The following is an 18,758-nucleotide window of genomic DNA, read 5'->3' on the forward strand; positions in this document are numbered from 1 at the left end:
CCAAAACAGCCGTGAGTCGCGGCACGGCCAGAGGACCCAGTGGCTAAAACATGTAGAGGGATATATGTGACAGATTAAAAGTCTGTAATTTATTAAGTACAAAAATGGATATAAAAGCATAGGGTCCTAATTTTGTAAAAATTTTAATAAAGAAAAAATGAATCCCTGAAGGATTTTCATCAAATGCAGATGCTGCTATTACCAGGAGGTAGGGTAAGAGGAGATCTTACTTTTCTTCCTCACACTTTAATGTGCTCTGTAGATCTTATCCTGTAAGCATAAATGCTTTTATATTTAGAAGAAAGAATGCATAATAAAATACATCTTATTTGGAGTTATTTAGAAAACATTTCACACATTTCAAAGAACAGAATTACAAAGTCAATACCTTTTATTAACATAATGATATAAAAAAATTTTAGTGTGATATACAGAATTCCCAGAGAGCAATTTTAAGACATTTTAATGTGCTTCTTGAAATCTTAATTTACAAGACACTTTGTCTTACTGCCACTGACCTCTCGATACAAAAATTTTACAGTATTTGTTTGCTATAAAACTACAACATTAAGATCAGGGTTAGGTAGTTTTCCCTGCGGGCATTCTAGTACGGGGAATGTCCACTGGTCCGGTGCTAGAACCCCTGTACGTCAAACAATAAGTTATACAGATTATGTACATAATTACAACAGGATTGTTAGAATTCCAGTATGTCGTAACACTTTCCGCCACAACAACACCACAGGCTAACGGAACTAATACGCACGTGCTACCTGTAGCCAAGCAGGAGATGTCAGAGTCGGCCCGGCTGGCCAGACCCATCCGGTGGTGAATTTAAGATGGAAGAGAATTAATAATAGCTTTGTTAGGCACTGCTCCAGGCTAATTCCAGAAACACCTGGTTGTTCCTAGGAAGCATGCATAATTCATAAACTTTCCCACCCTCAATCCCCCCAAAACCCCATGACTTCATAACATACTCTTTAATCGCTATATAAAAATAATCTTAGATTTGAGCTTTGCTTCAAATTCTTATACGTATCTAAAGGGTTTTACATTCTCTTCTTTGATTTAGGTTTCTTATAATATTAGATCCGTCAGTTTCACCAAGTTTGAATAAAATAACTGAATGTGGTTTGGCCAAGTTTTATAGGCACACAACTCAAACTGGGGGAGCCCGGGTCCGTGGGAGGGGGCGGGGACACAAGGCTCTGTCCATGGCCCCTTGACCGCGGCAGGGGGCTCACGGGCGCCACCAAGGACCTGACGCCTCGGGGGCTGCTCCCAAGGCCTCCGAGTCCGCTGAAGAGGGATAAAAGTAACAATCCAACGCAATCCCACGGACCGCGAGATCTGAGATGGCGCCGGCGGGAAAACAAGGACGTTAACTGGACAGCATGAAGCTACAGAGCCAGGACGGAGGCTGAAAACCAAATGCTGGCCCCACCGCCCGAAAGCAGGCATCTAACCTGACGGCCGCCCGCGCTTCTCGGCTCTCCGTGACCACACGCGCGGACGGTCGGGCACACGCGTGCTCGGCGTTTGCACAACGAGCCAGCACGGGAAGTGCCCTGCGAATGCAGAGTCGGGGGGCTGGCCAGGACCCCCTCATCCCCCCGGCTCCTCCCCGCGAAACAGAAGTGAAGCGCACGCAACAGGGGCCTTAAGCTCTTCCCGGCATAAGGTCTATACAGGAAGTGGGAATAAATAATTGAGTTTTTAAAATCAAGAACTATATTTTTAGCCTAAAAAAAGTGCAAACTCGCGACACAGTAGCGCACTTGCAATCCCTCCCACCCCGAGCCGGGCCCGCCTCCCCCAGGCAGCCCTCCGTTCAAGTACTGACATTCCTGTTCTCCTGAATGTCCTCGGAGAGGAGACGTTTCTTCAGACGGCCCAGGAAGCGGCTTCCAACGTGAGATTTGGGGAGCCTGGAGATGGGTCTGTCCCGGCAGAGCGGGAAGGGCACAGCGCTCGGGACGGCCGGGGCCCTTCTCCCAGCGGCCGCGCTCACATGTTGTAGGCCACGTAGATGGGGTCCAGCTGGTCGGCCAGGAAGCCGTCCCGCAGGTGCATGCGCTGCTTCTCGCCTCGCGAGTTGATGGGGATTACGCCGGGGTCCACGAGCACCACCACGCCCACGACCAGGTGGTGCTCCTCCAGAACCACGTTGGTGACCAGCGCCACCAGGTCCAGCGCATCCTGCTCCAGCCCGTCCAGCTCCACCACCACCACCAGCAGGTTGGTCCAGGTGAACACGGCGCTGCGGGGACAAGACGGGTGGAGTCACACGGCAGCAGGCGCAGCCTCCGGGCCTCACAACATGCGGGAAATGGGGCCAAACACAGCGGGTGAGACGAACCGCAGACGCTCGCCGACGCCACCTCACAGCGTGACGTCGTCACCAAGGGGAGGACTGGGCCAGACGCGCCCTCTAGGAGTCTCTGCTCTGACTACGATCCTGGATGAGAACCCAGGGTTTGATTCGACGCTGACCTGGCCCCGTTCAAGCTTCCTACCGAGGGAAGACCTCAAGAGCCCAGACCCTGAGACTGAAAGATTCGGAGCAAACACTTCAGGACAACCGAGAGGCCTCACGATTCGGGAGCCAGATCTGTGGCCTGAGGCGGAGGGGGACGAGGCAGAGAGCCCACGAGCGGCGGGGGGGGGCTGCCGGTGGCAGCAGGGCGCTCACCACTCGGCGACGCTCCTGTGGGCTCGGACCACGGACGTCTCAATGTCAATGGGGTGGTAGCGCATCCCTCTCAGCTCCAGCGTCTCGTCCAGAGACCCGACCACGTACAGCGCATCGTGTCGCTCTGTGAACGCGGGCCGCATGCCTCAGAAGGACACCCGGGGGCACCCGCGGGACCCCGGGGACCCCGGGCGCCTCCGCACAGGGCACCACCATGGCCACGTTGGGGCCAGCCTCACCTCCACTGGCATCGGTGAGCTCCGTCCTTCGGAGGAAACCCAGGTAGCCCGTCCTCGCCCAAACGGTCTGGGTGTCTCCAAAACTCAGCCGGGCGCTGAAGTGGTCGGCGTGCAGAGCCTCCTCCCCGTAGACCGTGTAGTAGCCGGTGGCGTTATGGGGGCTGCTCACCCAGATCTGTGGGGCCCAGAGGACGACACGTGGTGGCCCCTCACCGCGCCCGGAGCCGCCACGAGCCCAGAGCACTAAGAAAACGTGAGCGGAGGCAGCAGGAGAGGGAGATGTTTTCTCGCGAACGAGCTAAAATTACAGGCACGGAGAGCAAGCAGGTGGAGCATTCCTCTCCTTTGTGCGGAGTAAGATGGTATGGACGGTGGGAGAGGGCTGGGGGCATCTGCACGTCCCTCGGGGACAGGTGCCAGGAGCAGGCGTGGCCGCTGAACTCCCCGGCGGACACGACGCATCTACGCGCACCGACACTCCCATCAGCCGCACACAGGCTAGGGCACTGAGGGTTGCAGGGTCCCCTAGCGCGTCCTTCTAACCATGCCCATCCAGGACGCACAGTCCCCTCCCCAGACTGAGCGCCTGGCTCCAGACACCCCACAGACAGGATCTGAGAAAGGGCGCGGGGCCGCCAGTAGGGCCTTCTGCCCTGAGAGGGAGGTTCCCAGCCTGGCACAGACCCTCCATGAGCACCATGGGGCCAATCTGTTGCTCTAACAGGCCGGGGTCCAGCTGGCCAGGAAGGGGGAGGGCCAAGGGGAGGCCCCATGCTGACCACACTCCGCCCTGGGACCAGGACCCCTTCTAATCAGGACACTGAGGGACCCCAGGAGGCCCCCATCAGACACACTGGGTAGCATCTGGTAGAACCCCGGGATCCTGGAAGTGGAACATGGCAGAGCACGGTGGTCCTGTGCCCACCTGGTGCACGCCTACAGAGCCTGGCGCTGGAAGCCTAGACCCTTCCACCATGACTGAGCCGCCTGGGCCCCCGGCCTCCAGGGACAGTCCCACTGGCCCTGAGTCACTCAGGACCCACTCACACGCACAGCACGCTGTCAGCACAGCGACGCCCGCAAAGCCTGCACCCTGAGGACAGAGGGACCCCCCCGCCAGCCCGTGTCTGCCCCCCGCCAGCCCCTCCCTCAGGGACTGCTTCTCAAGGGGACCCACAGTGTCTGTGCGGCTCCTCAGGCCTCCCAGTGCCCACAAAACTCGAGGTTTCTTGACTCTGAGCCGAGGATTCCTAAGAACTCCTGACTCTGAGACAGGCTGGGGGGAGTGACGGAGGGAGCAGCTGCTGAGGTCACGGGGGCTCTGGGCTCCCACCTTACCTCTCCCAGGTGTGAGTCTCCAAGGGGCCCTTTGGTTTCAGTGTGAGCAATGATGACCTTCACCCCCGGGAGGATCTGGAAAGAGAATGTGAGTGATCAGGAGGGTTGGAAGCCAACCTAAACCAGACTCTGATTTTTCAGAGAAATAAGAGACTTTTTAATAGATAATAATCAATTGTGAGGGGCGCCTGGGTGGCTCCGTGGGTTAAAGCCTCTGCCTTCAGCTCAGGTCATGATCCCAGGGTCCTGGGATCGAGCCCCGCCTCGGGCTCTCTGCTCAGCGGGGAGCCTGCTTCCCCCTCTCTCTCTCTGCCTGCCTCTCTGCCTGCTTGTGATCTCTGTCAAATAAATAAATAAAATCTTAAAAAAAAAAATCAATTGTGAATCTTAGTAGAATTATCCCGTTCCTAAGAATGGACTCTATTTCAGATGTAGAGAGGGGTAAGGAGAGTTTCCATAGCATCTCCCACACCTGGGGTCTTCCACTAAGGCCACACGAGGTCAACAGGCCCTTTCAGGGCCCACGAGTGTGGGGTGCCGTCCACACACCACGGGCACACTGCCAGTCTCCATCTGCTGGCTCGGTGAGCCCCAGCCTGGCTTGGGAGCTACCTGTCCAGGTCTGTGCCGGCCAGCTCAGGCATGCAGGGCCACAGGCTCCGCTCAGACCACCTGCCACCTGTGCCGTCTCGGGTGACATCCCCACATACAAGACAGATGGCCGTGGGGACCTCCAGGCAGGTGGGAGGAAGGGTGAAGGAGTCACAGGAACATGGGGTTGCAGGCTCTGTAGTCCATGGTCATCCTTCCGCCTCTCCCTACCCCACTCACTCCGGCCACACTGGCTCCTCCAAGGCCCACACTCCCACCCCAGGACCTTTGCACCAGGGGAGCCTTCTGCCCCTCATGTCCATGGCTGTTTCTCCTCAGGACCCTGACCCTGGTCACCCTCTGCAGGCATACAGGCTTGTCCTGTTACTGCCCCCACAGCCCTGTCCCTAGAAGCCGCTGTGACCCTAATGGTGGGGGACAGGATGGGGTGGCCCTTCCAGGCTGCGTGGCCTGCGCCAACCTCCATCTCTTGCCTCTGGGATTGTGCAGGTACAGGACGGGCTGCCCCTCTGCCCTCGGCCTAGCACGGATGCGCAGCAGGAGCCGTGGGAAGTCCTGACATTGGGGTCATCTGTTGCTGGCCACGATGCACGCAGCCCTGCCTTTGACCCCGACACCTCCTGGCGCCCAGGCCGTCCCCACACTGCACCGCACCGCCGGATAAAGCCACGAGGGTGCTCTTCCTTCCCTCGAACTTTCCCCGGTTCTGAGGACACCTGTTCTCCAGATTCCCCTGGAGGCATCGGGCCCTGACCCAAGGGGCCCAGCGGGCTCAAGCCCCACAGTGGGAGCTCCTTCTGGCTTCTGCCCTTCTCTCCCTTTCTGATGTCCTCGTGTGAGTGGTGAGGAAGAGACGAGCCCTCTGCATCAGCCCAGCTGTGACCCTGGTCAGTCTGTGTCTATTAGGATGTGTTGAATTCTCAGCACCCGCCAGGGGCCAAGTTCCGGCTTCCACTACCTTTCCAGACTCCGTCAATGGCAGACTGTGCGGAGAACCCCGTTCTACCAAACGTACCCTGAAAATTAACAAGGGAAAAGGCCATCAGAAACGGATTATCAGTCTAGGGGTCAGTCTGTGGACCATGCCTCGCCCTTAGACTCACGAGCTTGCCGTGACCTTGGAGCCGTGCCCGCCTGCTGACTGGCCGTGACCCAGGGCAAGAATTGCAAGGATTTCCCTGGGGCCTCCCCAGACCCACTAGCCGCACCCCCAGGAAGCTCCACCGCTGTTTCCCTCAAGGGGCAGCGTGGCCGGATTGAGGGTCCGGAACAGCACCCAGCTTCACTGCTGGGAGAGACCTAGACCCCCAGGGACATACCGTGGCCCCCAGCGTACGTTTACTGACACAAACACTAAGTCTGGTCTTAAAATGGCATCGTGGGAAGAACATGCTTGCCGTTGGCTGGTTCACTTGTTTTCTACCCCTAAGAAGACCCAGGTCAGGTGTCTGGAAATGGCCATCATCCATCCACTGGTGGAAGCAACAGGTACGGGGTTGCTGCCTCCCGTGCACCGATACAAGGGGACGGGAAGGCAGCCTAGGCGATCCAGGGGACCTGGCCAGCCAGCCGCTAACCCAGGGTGCCGGGAGGTCAGCTCATGATGCAGCCCACACAAGTTCCCCTGCAGGTGGGGACGGGCCCTTACCGGTCATGACGCAGTGCCCTCATGTCCACGTAGACAGTGGTGGGGTCTGGGCCGGCCGTGCCCTGGAAGGAGAGCAGCAGAGGGACCTCCCTTCATCGGGTTTGCGGGAGGGCGTCTCCACCCACGTGGGCACAGCGCGTGACGGCGCCTCCCAGGCGCCTGGGGAAACCCAGGACAGCAGCAGCTCTACCTGCCGCAATGAGCCTGCCCAGGGCACGGACGCCTCCATCCAAACATCTACTGGCTTGACAACGTCGAGGGAAATGTCCGGAAAACCCTACAGTTTTACTTGTCAGTTCTAACAGCTTTGTGGTAAAAATACCACCACAGGTTTTGGAGGGCACAGCCACCAAGCCATCGGGTCAGGCCTGGCCTCCCGCCGGCCAACGGGACTCTACCAAGGGCTGAGCAGAGGCTCTCTTGGGAAGTCACCCTCCTCTCCTCTCATCGGACCCTTGGCATTGACCCCGCTGAGGCTGTTAGGTTCCATTTAGTAGATAAGGAGCATTGAGTTAGACGCTGCACTCAACATCCCTCTGGAGCTCCAGGACAGCGTGACCCGTGCCTGCCCTGGTTAGAACAAGGGTCCTCTTTGAGACCAAACACTGCCCTCCTTCCGTGGGCAACACTGGGACTGGCACATTCTTTAGAAAATAGCTTTGCCCTTACATTTGGTTTCCAAGGAGCTTTTGTAGTACGTCCATAACATCTACTGTGAGCCAAGTCAGACAGGAAAGAAACATGCATTTGTCTAGAATTCACAAGAAGGTCACAAGAACTCTTGGGGGAAGCACAGAGGTGCCTTGAGTTTGAGGTCAAGGTCGTACCTGCTCAGCCAGCTTTCCCAGCCTGTTGGGCTGACAGAGGCAAAGAGGCCAGCAGAGGGAGACAGGGAGGAGACAGCCACAGGAAACAAACAGAAAGCAACAGGCCACGTGAGAAACACACGGGAAGAGAAAGCAAAATACGTCACTGCATCTCAAAGCACAAACATAACAACCCAGGAAGACTCCGGCAACGCTACGTGGCGTCCCTCGTACCGACAAACAGTACGGATGCCCTCCAGTGCCTAGTCGGGAGGGCAGAGGCTTGTAGGGGCTGCACGGAGAGCAAGGTGCTCACTCGCGGCCCGGGACCTGCATCCCCAGCCTGACGCTGGGGCACACCTTCCGCAGCAGGAAGGGACGTCTGTCGGCGCCCAGCCTACCTCCTCCAGCCACCGACAAGGGCCTGAGGCTCAGAGAGGCCAGCAGAGGCTTCATGGTGGAGAGACATCAGCAGAAATGCTAGGACCACAGGAGGGTGGTCTCTGCATGTGGAACCGGCCCTGTGCTGAGGACAGGTTGGCCCAGGACGGGTGCGCCAGGCGCCGAGGACCACGGCCGCACAGAGGCTCTGGCTTCGCACCCGGCCCTGCTCTGGCCCCTGGGATGCTCTGGCCCCTGTGTTGCCTCTACCAGGTCGGTGAGAAAGGCATTCAGCAGGCGCTCAGAGACGGGAGATGGAGACACTAGGACCAACGCCAGAAAACAGCCAGTTGTCGGAAGCAGCAGTCAACAGCCCTCCAGCCGCTCGAGTTTCGAAACTGTGTTTCCTCTTAATAAGTAAAATACCTTAATGTTTCACAGATGAATTGGGGGCAATACAAACCACCACATTAATTAATGTTTCCATTTAAAATTTGTAAATGTCAGGACGCCTGGGGAGCTCATGCCTCTGCCTTCCGCTCAGGTCATGATCTCAGGGTCCTGGGATGGAGCCCCACACTGGGCTCCCTGCTCGGCGGGGAGCCTGCTTGCCCCTCTGCCTCTCTGCCTACTTGTGATCTCTGTCAAATAAATAAATAAAATCTTTAAAAATAAATAACATAAAATCGGTAAATGTCGCGGTAAGTTTATCTTGCTTTGAAAACTCAGCTACGTGCTGTGCTCACCTCAGAGACTTCCCCAGGGACGTGAGTGGTCACTGCTCAGGAACCTGCTGTTTTCAATGAACCCCTGATCGCCCGGAGACGGGAACATCTTTCACGAAAGACCCTCCCGGCTCCCAAGCCGGACCGACAGACGGACGTGCACGGCAAAGGCTCAGAGGGCGAGCAGGGACCACAGAGCAGGAGGCAGGACGGCACGCGGACGGGGCAGCGGCGCCCCCCGCAGGCCTTACCTGGAGGCAGATGGCCACATTGACCCTGCACCCGAACGTGGTGCTCACGGCGCGCGCCGGCAGCCCCAGGTCCTTGAACAGCTTGGAGAAGGACTGCGTCAGCGCGATCCTGGGCCGCTCCTCCGCGACCACCATGCAGGTGCGCACACAGGACAGGTTCACCCCCTTTGTCTGCAGGAGGGGTGGGTGGGACGGTCCTGAGCCGCCTGAGGAAGCCTTGGAGGGACACCCCAGGGGCACCCGGCGCAGGAACAGGAGCAGGGCAATGGGAGGCAGACCGCACACCCCGGCCTCCTCCTCCCCTGGGTTTCCCGGGCTGGGTCTCGGGTCCCCAGGGTCCTAAGTATGACAGCACTGGACGGGGCCCCTCAGCTCTGCCCCCACTCCTGGCCTGCTGTGCCCCGTCCCAGGCCCCGCGCCCCACGGTGTGCTAGCAGGGGCCCCACACCTCACCCTGGCACCCCCGGCTCTCACACCCTCCTCTGCCGTGTGGGGTGTACAGAGGAAGAGGGGAACCAGTAGGGGCACAGGGAGGAGCTCGCAGCAGGGAGGGGACCAGGATAAAGGGCCACGGAGCCAGTGTGGCCCAACTCCATTTCCACAGTTGGCTTGAAAGATCCTGGAGGTCTTTGTTGAAGGTTCCCAGAGCCTGGGTTGGAAGCAAGCAGGAGCCCCTGGTTTGGACACTCTGACAGGAAAGCAACACTCACCCTGAGGAGGCCTGTCTGTGCTCCTAGGCCCTTGGTGCACATCTCCATCACCGAGTAGGAGCAGAAGGTGACCCGGGCCTTGTACTGGCTGACTGCAGACAGCCACAGGGACACATTGCTCTCCAGCTCCAGCGGGGGCACCAGGACGGACTGGTGTCCTGAGTAGACACTGGAAGAGGGCAGGGACAGTGAGGACAGCAGCCGCAGCCCTCAGGATGCCCTGTCCGCCTGCACCACATGTGCCTGGAGCGCCCACTTCTTTCCTTCTCCAAGAACACTTCTTCTCTAGCCAGAAGCGGGCACCATTTGGCCCTAATGTCAAGTGGGAGAGTCACTAGAAAATTCTGTGGGGAGCAGGGGATGACCGAGGCATGTGGTCTCCCTCTAAGCACTTTGGAAGGATCCAGGGCCACAGTGAGGGCAGAGCCTGCCACTGGAAACTCTGGCTTTCTACGTCCAAAGATCTGTCCCTGCGTCCTAGTATTTGATAAAACTAAGTAGTCTCTTCCCAATTACGAGTAATGGACAGTGTTTATATGTACTGAAAACATGTATTTTTACTCTTCTACTCACTTTCAAACTCGGGCTCCAATCCTTCCCATCCCCAAACAAACCCACTCACGTGTACATCTTAGACTCCCTGGGCATCAAATGAATGTTCAGTTTCCCCCGAAATGACACAAGCGATTCCAGCCCTGAAGGCCGGCACAGCTGCAGGGGCACCTGCTCTCACCTGCTCTCCGCCGGCGGCACTCACCTGCACAGACACCACAGGGCGAAGCCGAGGCCACAGTAGGGGTCGAGGCAGATGGCGATCTGCCTCGAGGGGTACAGCTCACACTGCAGCTTTATGGAGCGACACAAGGCACTGGTGGCTGCATGCGACATCTTAGAGAGCACAGTGAAGTTCTGGTCAGCGCGTGAGGGAGAGAGGAGGTGAGCAGCAGGGCCTGCAGCCCGCACAGCCAGGGTTACTGCCTTACAGGACGGCTGGCTCAAATCCCCATACGAACCGGATAACACGCAGGAAATGGCCCACAAAAGACCTTCTACGTGGGACTTCAGAATGATAAAAAAAAATTGACTGGAGCGCTTGGACCCTGGTGAGGACACAGACTGATCAAAGCCACCTGCTCCCAAAGCCAGTCACAAATCCCCATTTAGATGTTACTATGAAACATTAAAATATGCACGGCTCTCAGGCAAACCTGACTCTGGGGATTTACTGGTATTTAACACAAACTTCAGGCAATACGACCGCAGCTCCCAGCTGTGGATAGGAGTGAGGGCCTGCCAACGCCTGCACCCAGCACCCTTTCTCCCCACCCGTCAGCGGCGGAAGCAAATAGGACTGTGACCACAGGACCCACCTTCACACCTGCTAGTATCCCCGTAGTCGACACACTGAAGTCCAAGTACGCGAGCACGTCTGGAGACGGGGGCCTGAAAATGCTCGTCACCTTCTTTTTTGGTATGTCATCTGTTGAAGCAGAGACCCAGCAATGTTAACACTACTTCAGGCTCTCAAAGGGAGAAAGAAAACATGATCCGTTCCTGGGGGTCTTGGAGAGAGCCGGCGCGGGACAGGAGGGAGGCCTGGAGACAGCAGGCCACGTGCGTACACGGGGAAGCTCATTTTACGCTTCAGGGAAATGTCACCTGGAGCGGACCCAGCATGACTGCTCTGAGCGCGTGGGGACAGGGACAGTGGGCACTGGGCATTTACTGGTGGGCAAAGTGAGACCAGGAAGAACTCCGGCCACAGCGAGAGCTGGGGACAGGCTCTCAGGCCTCTCCCTGCTTCGTTGTTCCTGTACGACCACGGGGTGGACTCCAGAGAGGCCAAGGCTGGAGCCGACACTGCAGCAAGCCAGCGAGGCCAGGAGACCCTCCGGAGCCAGTCTGCGCCCGAGCCCTCCCGGGCCCCACACCAGCTGGCCTGGGCCAGCTCCCCAGGTCTGGCAGTTTGCCAGTAATGACAGACAACACAGTCCCTGCCCGCTTGCCCTAGAGCCCAAGGGCAGGGGCCGGCAAGGTGCAAGGGCGAGGAGGGACGCCGGCCTGCTTACTGGCTGACACCCCATGGCTGTGCGGTGCAGCTCACCGACAGAGCCTGCGGGGTGTGCTGCTCTGGGGCGTCTCAGCCCTAGGCTGACCTCATGGCTCGAGGCACAGTGGTCCACGGCTCGGCAGCCCTTCCTGGTTGGCCCACAGGCATGTCCTGGGGCCCAGTAGCCTTCACCGGGGACAGGGACAAGGGATAGAGGTATGTGCCACGGGACGGACTGCTGCCCCGCCACAAGCAGCAGCACGGGGAAGGACGGTCCGCGGGCACACCGGCTTCCGACAAGGACTTCTGCCCCCGCGGGGTGAGGGTCCCACCACGAGGGAGGCCCGGAGGCGAGCCCCCTTCACCATCTATTCCAGCTGCTTTCACACAACTGGTATTGCTGGTAGCAAGGGTACAATCCGCACCACAAAGAAAGTTAAGGCGGTGCGTCCCGGGGACCAGCACCCACCCTTACAGCGCCGAGAACCCGCACCTGTGTCCAGAATGGTCGGCCAGGTCCTGACGTCCACGGCAGCTGCCGCGTCTTTGGACTTGAGCAGCCGCATGATGGCCTGTGTGGTGAGGACGCAAGCGGACTTGCTGACCTGCGGAGCACAGGGGTTGGAGGCATGAGCGGGACGTCCCGCAGGGCCTGGGAGAGAGGACATGGTCACCGCACAAGGCCCCGCCCCTGTCAAGCCTGGCGGCCGGTGCACAACACACACATACCTCCACGATCATCTTGACGGTGGGCAGCGTGGTGGCGAGGTTCTGGGGGTGCGGGGGCCGCACCGTGACGGGCACGCAGCCACAGTACAGACAGCCGTAGAAGGCAGCAATGAGGTCCACCCCTGCGGAGACATGCGGTCAGAGGGGGTCAGTGTGGGCGGAACATGACCCGGACGGCCACAGAGACGAGAGGGTCTCCGTCCAGCACTACCTGGAAAGCCACTAACCAAACCTCACCGGTACTGAGACAGGGAGACGGACAGACTCCACACAAATCTGCTGTTGCCTCCTTTTTCTGCTTCTGCTCTGCTGGGCCCTGCACCCCCACTTTACACATGCAAACGGTGTGTGTCCTCCGTGTAAGGGACGAGAAGTTAATGATTTCTTTAGCACAGGCAACACCTAAGAACGACTGGACCACGTAAGAATGCGTATTCGGGACCCCAGCTCTGGAGACAGCTCTGGGCCGACATCGCCCGGCCCCAGGGAGTATCGCCTAAACTAAGAGGACGTGCACACCAACCCACCACCCTCAAAAAACCCCACACCCCAGACAAACAAAACTCTCCCTCCCGTCCTGAGTCTCCCAAACACTCAGTCTGCACCTTCCCCAGACCCTATTCTGGCCCCCGCCAGCCGGCAGCTGCTTCCGGCCCGGCTGGTGCTGCAGGACGCCTCTCGGTGCCAGACCGGCCCGCCGGCATCCGCATCTGCACAACTGAGTACCACGAGGGAGGCACAGAGGCTCTCCTGAAAGGCTGCAGAGGAGGGATAGCGTGTACCTGTGCCACAGGGGAGGGCACGGAGGGCGAGGGCGGGAGGCCGCAGCCCAGGGGAGGCACCAGGCCTGCTGCTGTTCCTGTGCAGCCAAGGGCGGGGCAGGTGTGCAAGGAGGAAGTTCCAAAGTCAGAAGCCCTTTGAGGGGAAGGCTGCCCGGCTCCGAAAAGGAGGGGAACACGCGAAGGGGAGCGGCCCGCCCACCAAGGAGAAGGAATGGAGCAGGAGGTGACACGGAGGACGCAGCAGGGTCTGGCCCCTCGGAGAGCCTGCACCTGCTCCCTGCACGTCTGCCCAGGCCGGGGCATCCCACCTCACTTTCCGCTGCACTTCATGACACAGGACCACCAAAATGTTCCCGCAAGTTTCTAAATGTTTAAAACTCCTCCTATTTAAGACTGAGGGGGAATTATATGGCACTTAAAACCTATACTCACATCTGGAACTCGTCCAGCTTGACACGCCCGCCCCCACCACCACCCTGGAGGCCCCTCTGAGCACACAGGGCCCCCACCTGGCATCCTCGGGCTACAAGACACCAGCCTCAGGCTATTTCCATTCCAGGGTCAAAACAACTATGTCCCACTTAACCTGGCGGGGGCTTTCGCCAGGGTCCCTCAGTGTTAATAACGGACACTGAGGCCAAGGCGGCTGGGCAGTCGCAGCAGGGCCTGAGCACACTCAGCAGGCTGGGGCACACGTGAGTGTTCCCACGCCCACACGGTCTCGGCCCAGGAGCTCCCAAAATCCACGCTGCTCCCTGAAGGCAGCTGTTTCCAGGTGCACCGGTGGGAGGAACGCATCCGTCTGCCGCTTCCAGGCAGCAAGGTTCTTAGTCCCCGGCTCTAACAGCCCTCTGGAAGCTGGAAGAAATCCCGGACCCCCACTTCACTCCCAAGAAATACACAACACGCCCTGTGGGGAGTGCAAAGCAAGGGGGGCCCCCCCCCGCGGGGACCCCAGCTCTGCCTCTGGCGAGCACTCTCCACCTGTGGGCAGGTTTTCAGAGGTAAATTCAGATCCCCAGCAGGCACTCCCTTCTGAATGGCGTCAGACATACTCCTGGGCAGAGGAGAGCAGCAGGGCCCTCCCCTCGTCCCCCATGGGATTCTCTATCACCAAGATGGCAAGCCTGTCTCTCCTTCCACTTTCCTGTAGTGAAGCCTTCCCTCGGGGCGCTCCCGAGGCCTTCAGCCCTGCCCTGAGCCCAGGGGCACAGCCCCACTGCAGCCCGTGCGGCCAGCTCAGGGCCAGGGCAGCACAGCTCCGCGGCCACTTGCCTTACTCCTGGAACCCAGGGTTAGCTGAAGAGTGGGGACTCCAGTCTCAGCCCAGGTGATGTGGGGAACAGAAGTGACAAGGAACAGAAGGCTGGCTGAGGACAAAGCAAAAGGCTGACACCTTGAAACCACACCCTGGCCCCGACCAACCAGCATCCCCACTCCTGGGTGGGACATAAGTGACATTCTTTAGGACTATCTTAATAGCTTGCTAAAAAGGGCAAAACTAATAGGGCAATGGCCAGGCCTCTGGCATCTGGTATCCTGTAGGCCCTCTTTAGCCTATGAAAGTCTATTGAAATCTCCCTCTTCCTTACTTCCCCCACCCCCATGGTACATAACCTGCCACCCCCACAACCCCGAGGCAGCAGCTCTCCCTGCCCCCGCGTCCTGTCCCTGTGCGTTAATAAACCACCGTTTTGCACCAAAGACGTCTCAAGAATTCTTTCTTGGTCATTGGCTCGAGACCTCACCCCACCGAACCTCACCTGTGTTCTAGAAATTCATCAGGAGCAGAAGGAAATGTAGATAAAATCTGGGGCACCTGGGTGGCTCAGTGGGTTAAGCCTCTACCTTCGGCTCAGGTCATCATCTCAGGGTCCTGGGATCGAGCCCCGCATCGGGCTCTCTGCTCAGCGGGGAGCCTGCTTCCTCCTCCCTCTCTGCCTGCCTCTCTGCCTACTTGTGATCTCTGTCTGTCAAATAAATAAATAAATAAAATCTTTTTTTTAAAAAACGTAGGTAAAATTAAATGTCCTTGTAACTGTTGACCTGTACTTGAGGCGGGCAGAGTGCAACATTCCTCGGGGAAACTCCCAGTCTTAATGCGGATGCCACGCTACAGGGAGAAACAACTCTGACTTGACAGGAGCCGGGCCTCCAGGGTCCTGTGAGTCTCCTTCAGCTATGGAAGCCCTTTTGGAAACCAAAGAAGAAGCCTAGAGGCTGGGTTTGGGCGTTGACTGTCCCTCCGACAGCCGACACACGGGGGCGACGAGGGGGAGGCGGGAAGCATGTGTGCACACGGCGACCTGTCCCCACCTCATTTGGTGGTGACAGCACTTGTGCCGTTGTCCTGGGAGTGCTGCGTGTGAGGCAGGTTTAAGCAGCTGCGTGACTGCGGCATGTCTGAGTTCTGCTCTCTCCCTGCTCTGAAGAAGCACGGTCCCTGGTACGGAAAACGGGAGCTTCCCGTTATGGAACCAGGTAAGGAAAACCAGGGAGCTTTCCCTGGTGTGGAAAGCGGTAGGAGGGGCTCATCCTGAATGCGAAGGGGATGTAAGAGTGTGAACTCAGAGGGGGCTGCCCCTCCAGGAGACACGTTGTGCTTATTTGTAATTCCCAGCTCTGCTCGCGGCAAAGCCAACACACCGCGGCCAGCCCGAAGAAATGCGCATCCCTCACGCCCAGGTTTTGTTCTGGGACGACTGTGGTCGCCATGACCCAGCCGGAAGGGGCTCCTGCTGGCGACCTGAGCTCTGACAAAGAAACTAACTGCAAAGGGCTGAAACCCGACAAATTCATTTCAGTCGTGAGTTCACAACGACGTACGCACTTCCAGACCCACTGACCGGTCGGCTTCGGAGCGTGACAGGAATACACGGGACGGACAGAAGGAAAGATCAGCACCGTGAATTCCACCACGGGGTGCCGAATGCTAGATGAAGGGAGGCTCTGTGCGTCAGTTTCACGGCCGGTAAATGAGAACAAGAATCGACGGAATGAGACCATCACTGTTTTGTGACCCCAAAGGTTCACGAGTGAAGTCGGAAGCGTCAGCCAGCGGCTAATAACACCACAAGAGGAGACACAAGCTGACCTGGTCCCTGACGAAGAAATTCAGCACCGCCTGGAGTCGGCAAAGGCACCAAACCCGAGTAGGACTCAGAGCCGGGACCTCACCGCCAACCTGCAGGAAAGACGGGAGCCGCCTGCACGTGCGGCTGGGGGGCCTCTCGCCTGGGGGCCTCTGCAGAGGCAAACCGGGCCTTCAGCCGATACGTTATAAGCACAGGGAGACAGAGAGCCTGAGGATTAAGACTCTAAAAACCTATCAAAGTTCAAGAAAACTGGCAGACTAACTCGATGTGCGGGGTGCCCCAGCGGGCAGAAGAGACAACGGAGACCAGGGGCAGAGGCTGCTCTGGAGAGAGTGGAGGGCGTTGTGCGGGGGACACCTGGGGCGCGTGGTCCACTTCAGTCCCCTGACCTGGCAGGCGGTTCCAGGGGGTCTGCTTTATAATAACCGCGCGTGCCCACCAGCGCAGAGCCGAGGGAGGTCTCCGTGTGCTTACCTGGCGGGTAGACCAAAGCCACGTGGTCCCCAGTGTTCAGTCTTGCCTTCTCCGTCAGGGCGGCAGCCACTCTCTCTGCCCTTTTGTGCAGCTGGACACAGGTTGCAGTGCTGGTGACGGTCCCCTAGGAGAGTGGTCCCTGTGTCGGCGTGGGGCTGGGGGGCCGGGATCTGCTCCTCGGGCCCCCGTGCACACGCTGCTCCTGCCCTGTACCCACTAAGCCTGTGGTCGGGGCCCGCGGCCCGTGCCGGTCCTAGACACACCCCTGCTGTCTTTCCGAGTCATCGTATCTCAGGGAGAATCGCCAAAGGCGAGCTGTATGTCCAGCAGGGAAGGGACAAGTCATGCAGTGTGTCCTGAGAGCCTGGACCGGGGGCACGCTGCTTGTCCAGGACGGTCAGGGGCACAGCCATTAAAGAAAACTCTTGAGGGAGCCCCGTTGGCTCAGCTGGTTAAGTGTCTGACTCTAGATTAGCCCGGGTCATGATCTCAGGGTTGTGAGATCGAGCTCCAAGTCGGGCTCCACAGTGGGCATGACACCTGCTTAAGGTGCTGGCTCTCCCTCTGCCGCTCCCCAAGGCGCTCATGTGCACTCACTCGGTCTGTCTAAAACATTTTGTTAAATTAATTAACTAAACTTAATTATAAAGAATAATGTAATAAATATCTAGGTTCTCCTTCCCTAATAATATTTTGCCACATAATGTCTAAACCTGTTTTCTACAACAAATCACCACCACCCTGCACACCACCCTTCATTCATCCTCCTTCCCCAGAAACAACCATTATCCTGAACAGAAACACACAGCACACTGCACCAGAAGGAGACGCACACTGGTAAGCTACGGGTCAAGCACGGTTAACCCTCCCCTCCCCCAGGCCACGGGCCAGCCCTCTCGGAGCTCGTGGGCAGACACATGGCGGCGCGGGCAGCAGGGGCTGGCTCGCTCGCCTCCCATCTCTGCCAAGGACCTCGGGCCTGCAGACCAGTTCCCACCAAAGGCCTCCTTCTCTCGGCTCACGGAGTCGGGCGGACCTCCGAGCTCTCGGAGTCCTTCTTAAAGAAATTAAAAGTGCAGCTCGGTCTGCACATACTGCCCCAGAACACCCCAGCCGACCAGAACTCCTCCCTTCTCCACTCCGAAGGCCAAGGCGTGGTCCACAGAGCCAAGCACAGAGGCCCTCCAGGCTGCGTGCAAGGGAGCTAGGCTTGCTTCTCCTGAGCCCAGCTGAGGGGCAGAAGATCAGCTCCAGGCAGAGCCTGCCAGTCCCCCTGGACAGCTGTCTACATGGCCACAGGCCTCCTCCTAGGGCAGAGGCCAGCACGTCCTCAGGGACCCAAGGACATTTCAAAACCAAAGAAGGCTAACCATGAGAAATGTAAAGTTTTACCAGTGACTTAGAGGAAAGTCGGGAACGGATTTGGAAAAGGTCAAGCCCGTCTTCCGCAGGCCCCTCCTGAGCTCTTTCTTGGCTTCAGAGACCGTCCACCTCTCCGCACATGTCTAGCGAGCAACTCCCCGCGGCCCTCACCCCGGGGCCCCTCCTCAGTGAGCTGCCACCCCACACTCACCCTCCTGCAGCCCACAGGAGCCACCCAGAACCACAAACCCCATCACGTGCCTACAGAGCAGTCCCACGCCGGCTTCTGGCCACACTCTTGGGGTTCGGGGTAACAGCCAGCAGCAGGCCTTGCAGCTCTGAGCCCCTGCCCTCGGGGCCATGGCCCTGCTGTTCTCTTCTTTGGGTTCCCATCATGAGCTCACGAGCTCATTTTACCTTGGCCACTTGGGAATTCCTGGCTATCTCCATGCTTCAGAACTCATCAATGATAAAACAAACGCTTTCTGAACACCGTTCTACATCTGCGGGTACACAGTGAACAGAGAACGTAACGTCTCCTATGGACCAGTCTTCCAGCAGAGAAAACGCACTTCAAACGTCCCGAGGGCAGGACGCTTTTTCTCTTAACGCCCAGAACCTAACAGGCATCAGTAAGTGTTTCCTGAGTGAAGAAAGAGTGGGCAGTGATGAGCGGAAAGAAGAGCTAGACTAGCGTCTCCTGCGCCCACAGCGACCTGCCCTGCACCGCGTCCGAGCGCAACCGTCCTCCCAGCCTGCGTGCGATGCGTCGGAGACGGGACGGCCACGGTTCTGTAACTTGTCCTGTTTCTACATCCTGCCCGCTGGCCCAGAGTCGGACGCGAGGTTCACAGCACCTCC

At 58.3% G+C, this 18,758-nt stretch overlaps 1 protein-coding gene across 7 annotated transcripts in view; it reads right to left on the reverse strand.

Moving 5' to 3' along the window:
* Positions 1-754: 754 nt before the first annotated feature.
* Positions 755-18,758, reverse strand: part of DIP2A (disco interacting protein 2 homolog A) — a 93,555-nt gene continuing 75,551 nt past the window's right edge. For 3 of the 7 annotated variants that reach the window (XM_032865177.1, XM_032865173.1, XM_032865178.1), the window contains 14 exons: positions 16,536-16,659; positions 12,185-12,306; positions 11,949-12,060; positions 10,776-10,888; positions 10,163-10,293; positions 9,406-9,574; positions 8,696-8,866; positions 7,360-7,389; positions 6,533-6,594; positions 5,843-5,900; positions 4,273-4,347; positions 2,935-3,109; positions 2,696-2,819; positions 755-2,263 (listed from right to left, as the gene is read on the reverse strand). In XM_032865177.1, coding sequence (XP_032721068.1) covers positions 2,011-2,263; positions 2,696-2,819; positions 2,935-3,109; positions 4,273-4,347; positions 5,843-5,900; positions 6,533-6,594; positions 7,360-7,389; positions 8,696-8,866; positions 9,406-9,574; positions 10,163-10,293; positions 10,776-10,888; positions 11,949-12,060; positions 12,185-12,306; positions 16,536-16,659 — 1,719 coding nt within the window. In that variant the 3' untranslated portion in view covers positions 755-2,010. Of the gene's footprint in view, positions 2,264-2,695; positions 2,820-2,934; positions 3,110-4,272; positions 4,348-5,842; positions 5,901-6,532; positions 6,595-7,359; positions 7,390-8,695; positions 8,867-9,405; positions 9,575-10,162; positions 10,294-10,775; positions 10,889-11,948; positions 12,061-12,184; positions 12,307-16,535; positions 16,660-18,758 lie in introns of those variants that run through there. The other 4 variants (XM_032865174.1, XM_032865176.1, XM_032865175.1 and 1 more) reach the window with 4 other exon arrangements.

Source organism: Lontra canadensis, unplaced genomic scaffold (genome assembly GCF_010015895.1).
Source record: "Lontra canadensis isolate GAN:19392208 unplaced genomic scaffold, GSC_riverotter_1.0 scaffold29, whole genome shotgun sequence".
NCBI classification, from domain to species: Eukaryota; Metazoa; Chordata; class Mammalia; order Carnivora; family Mustelidae; genus Lontra; species Lontra canadensis.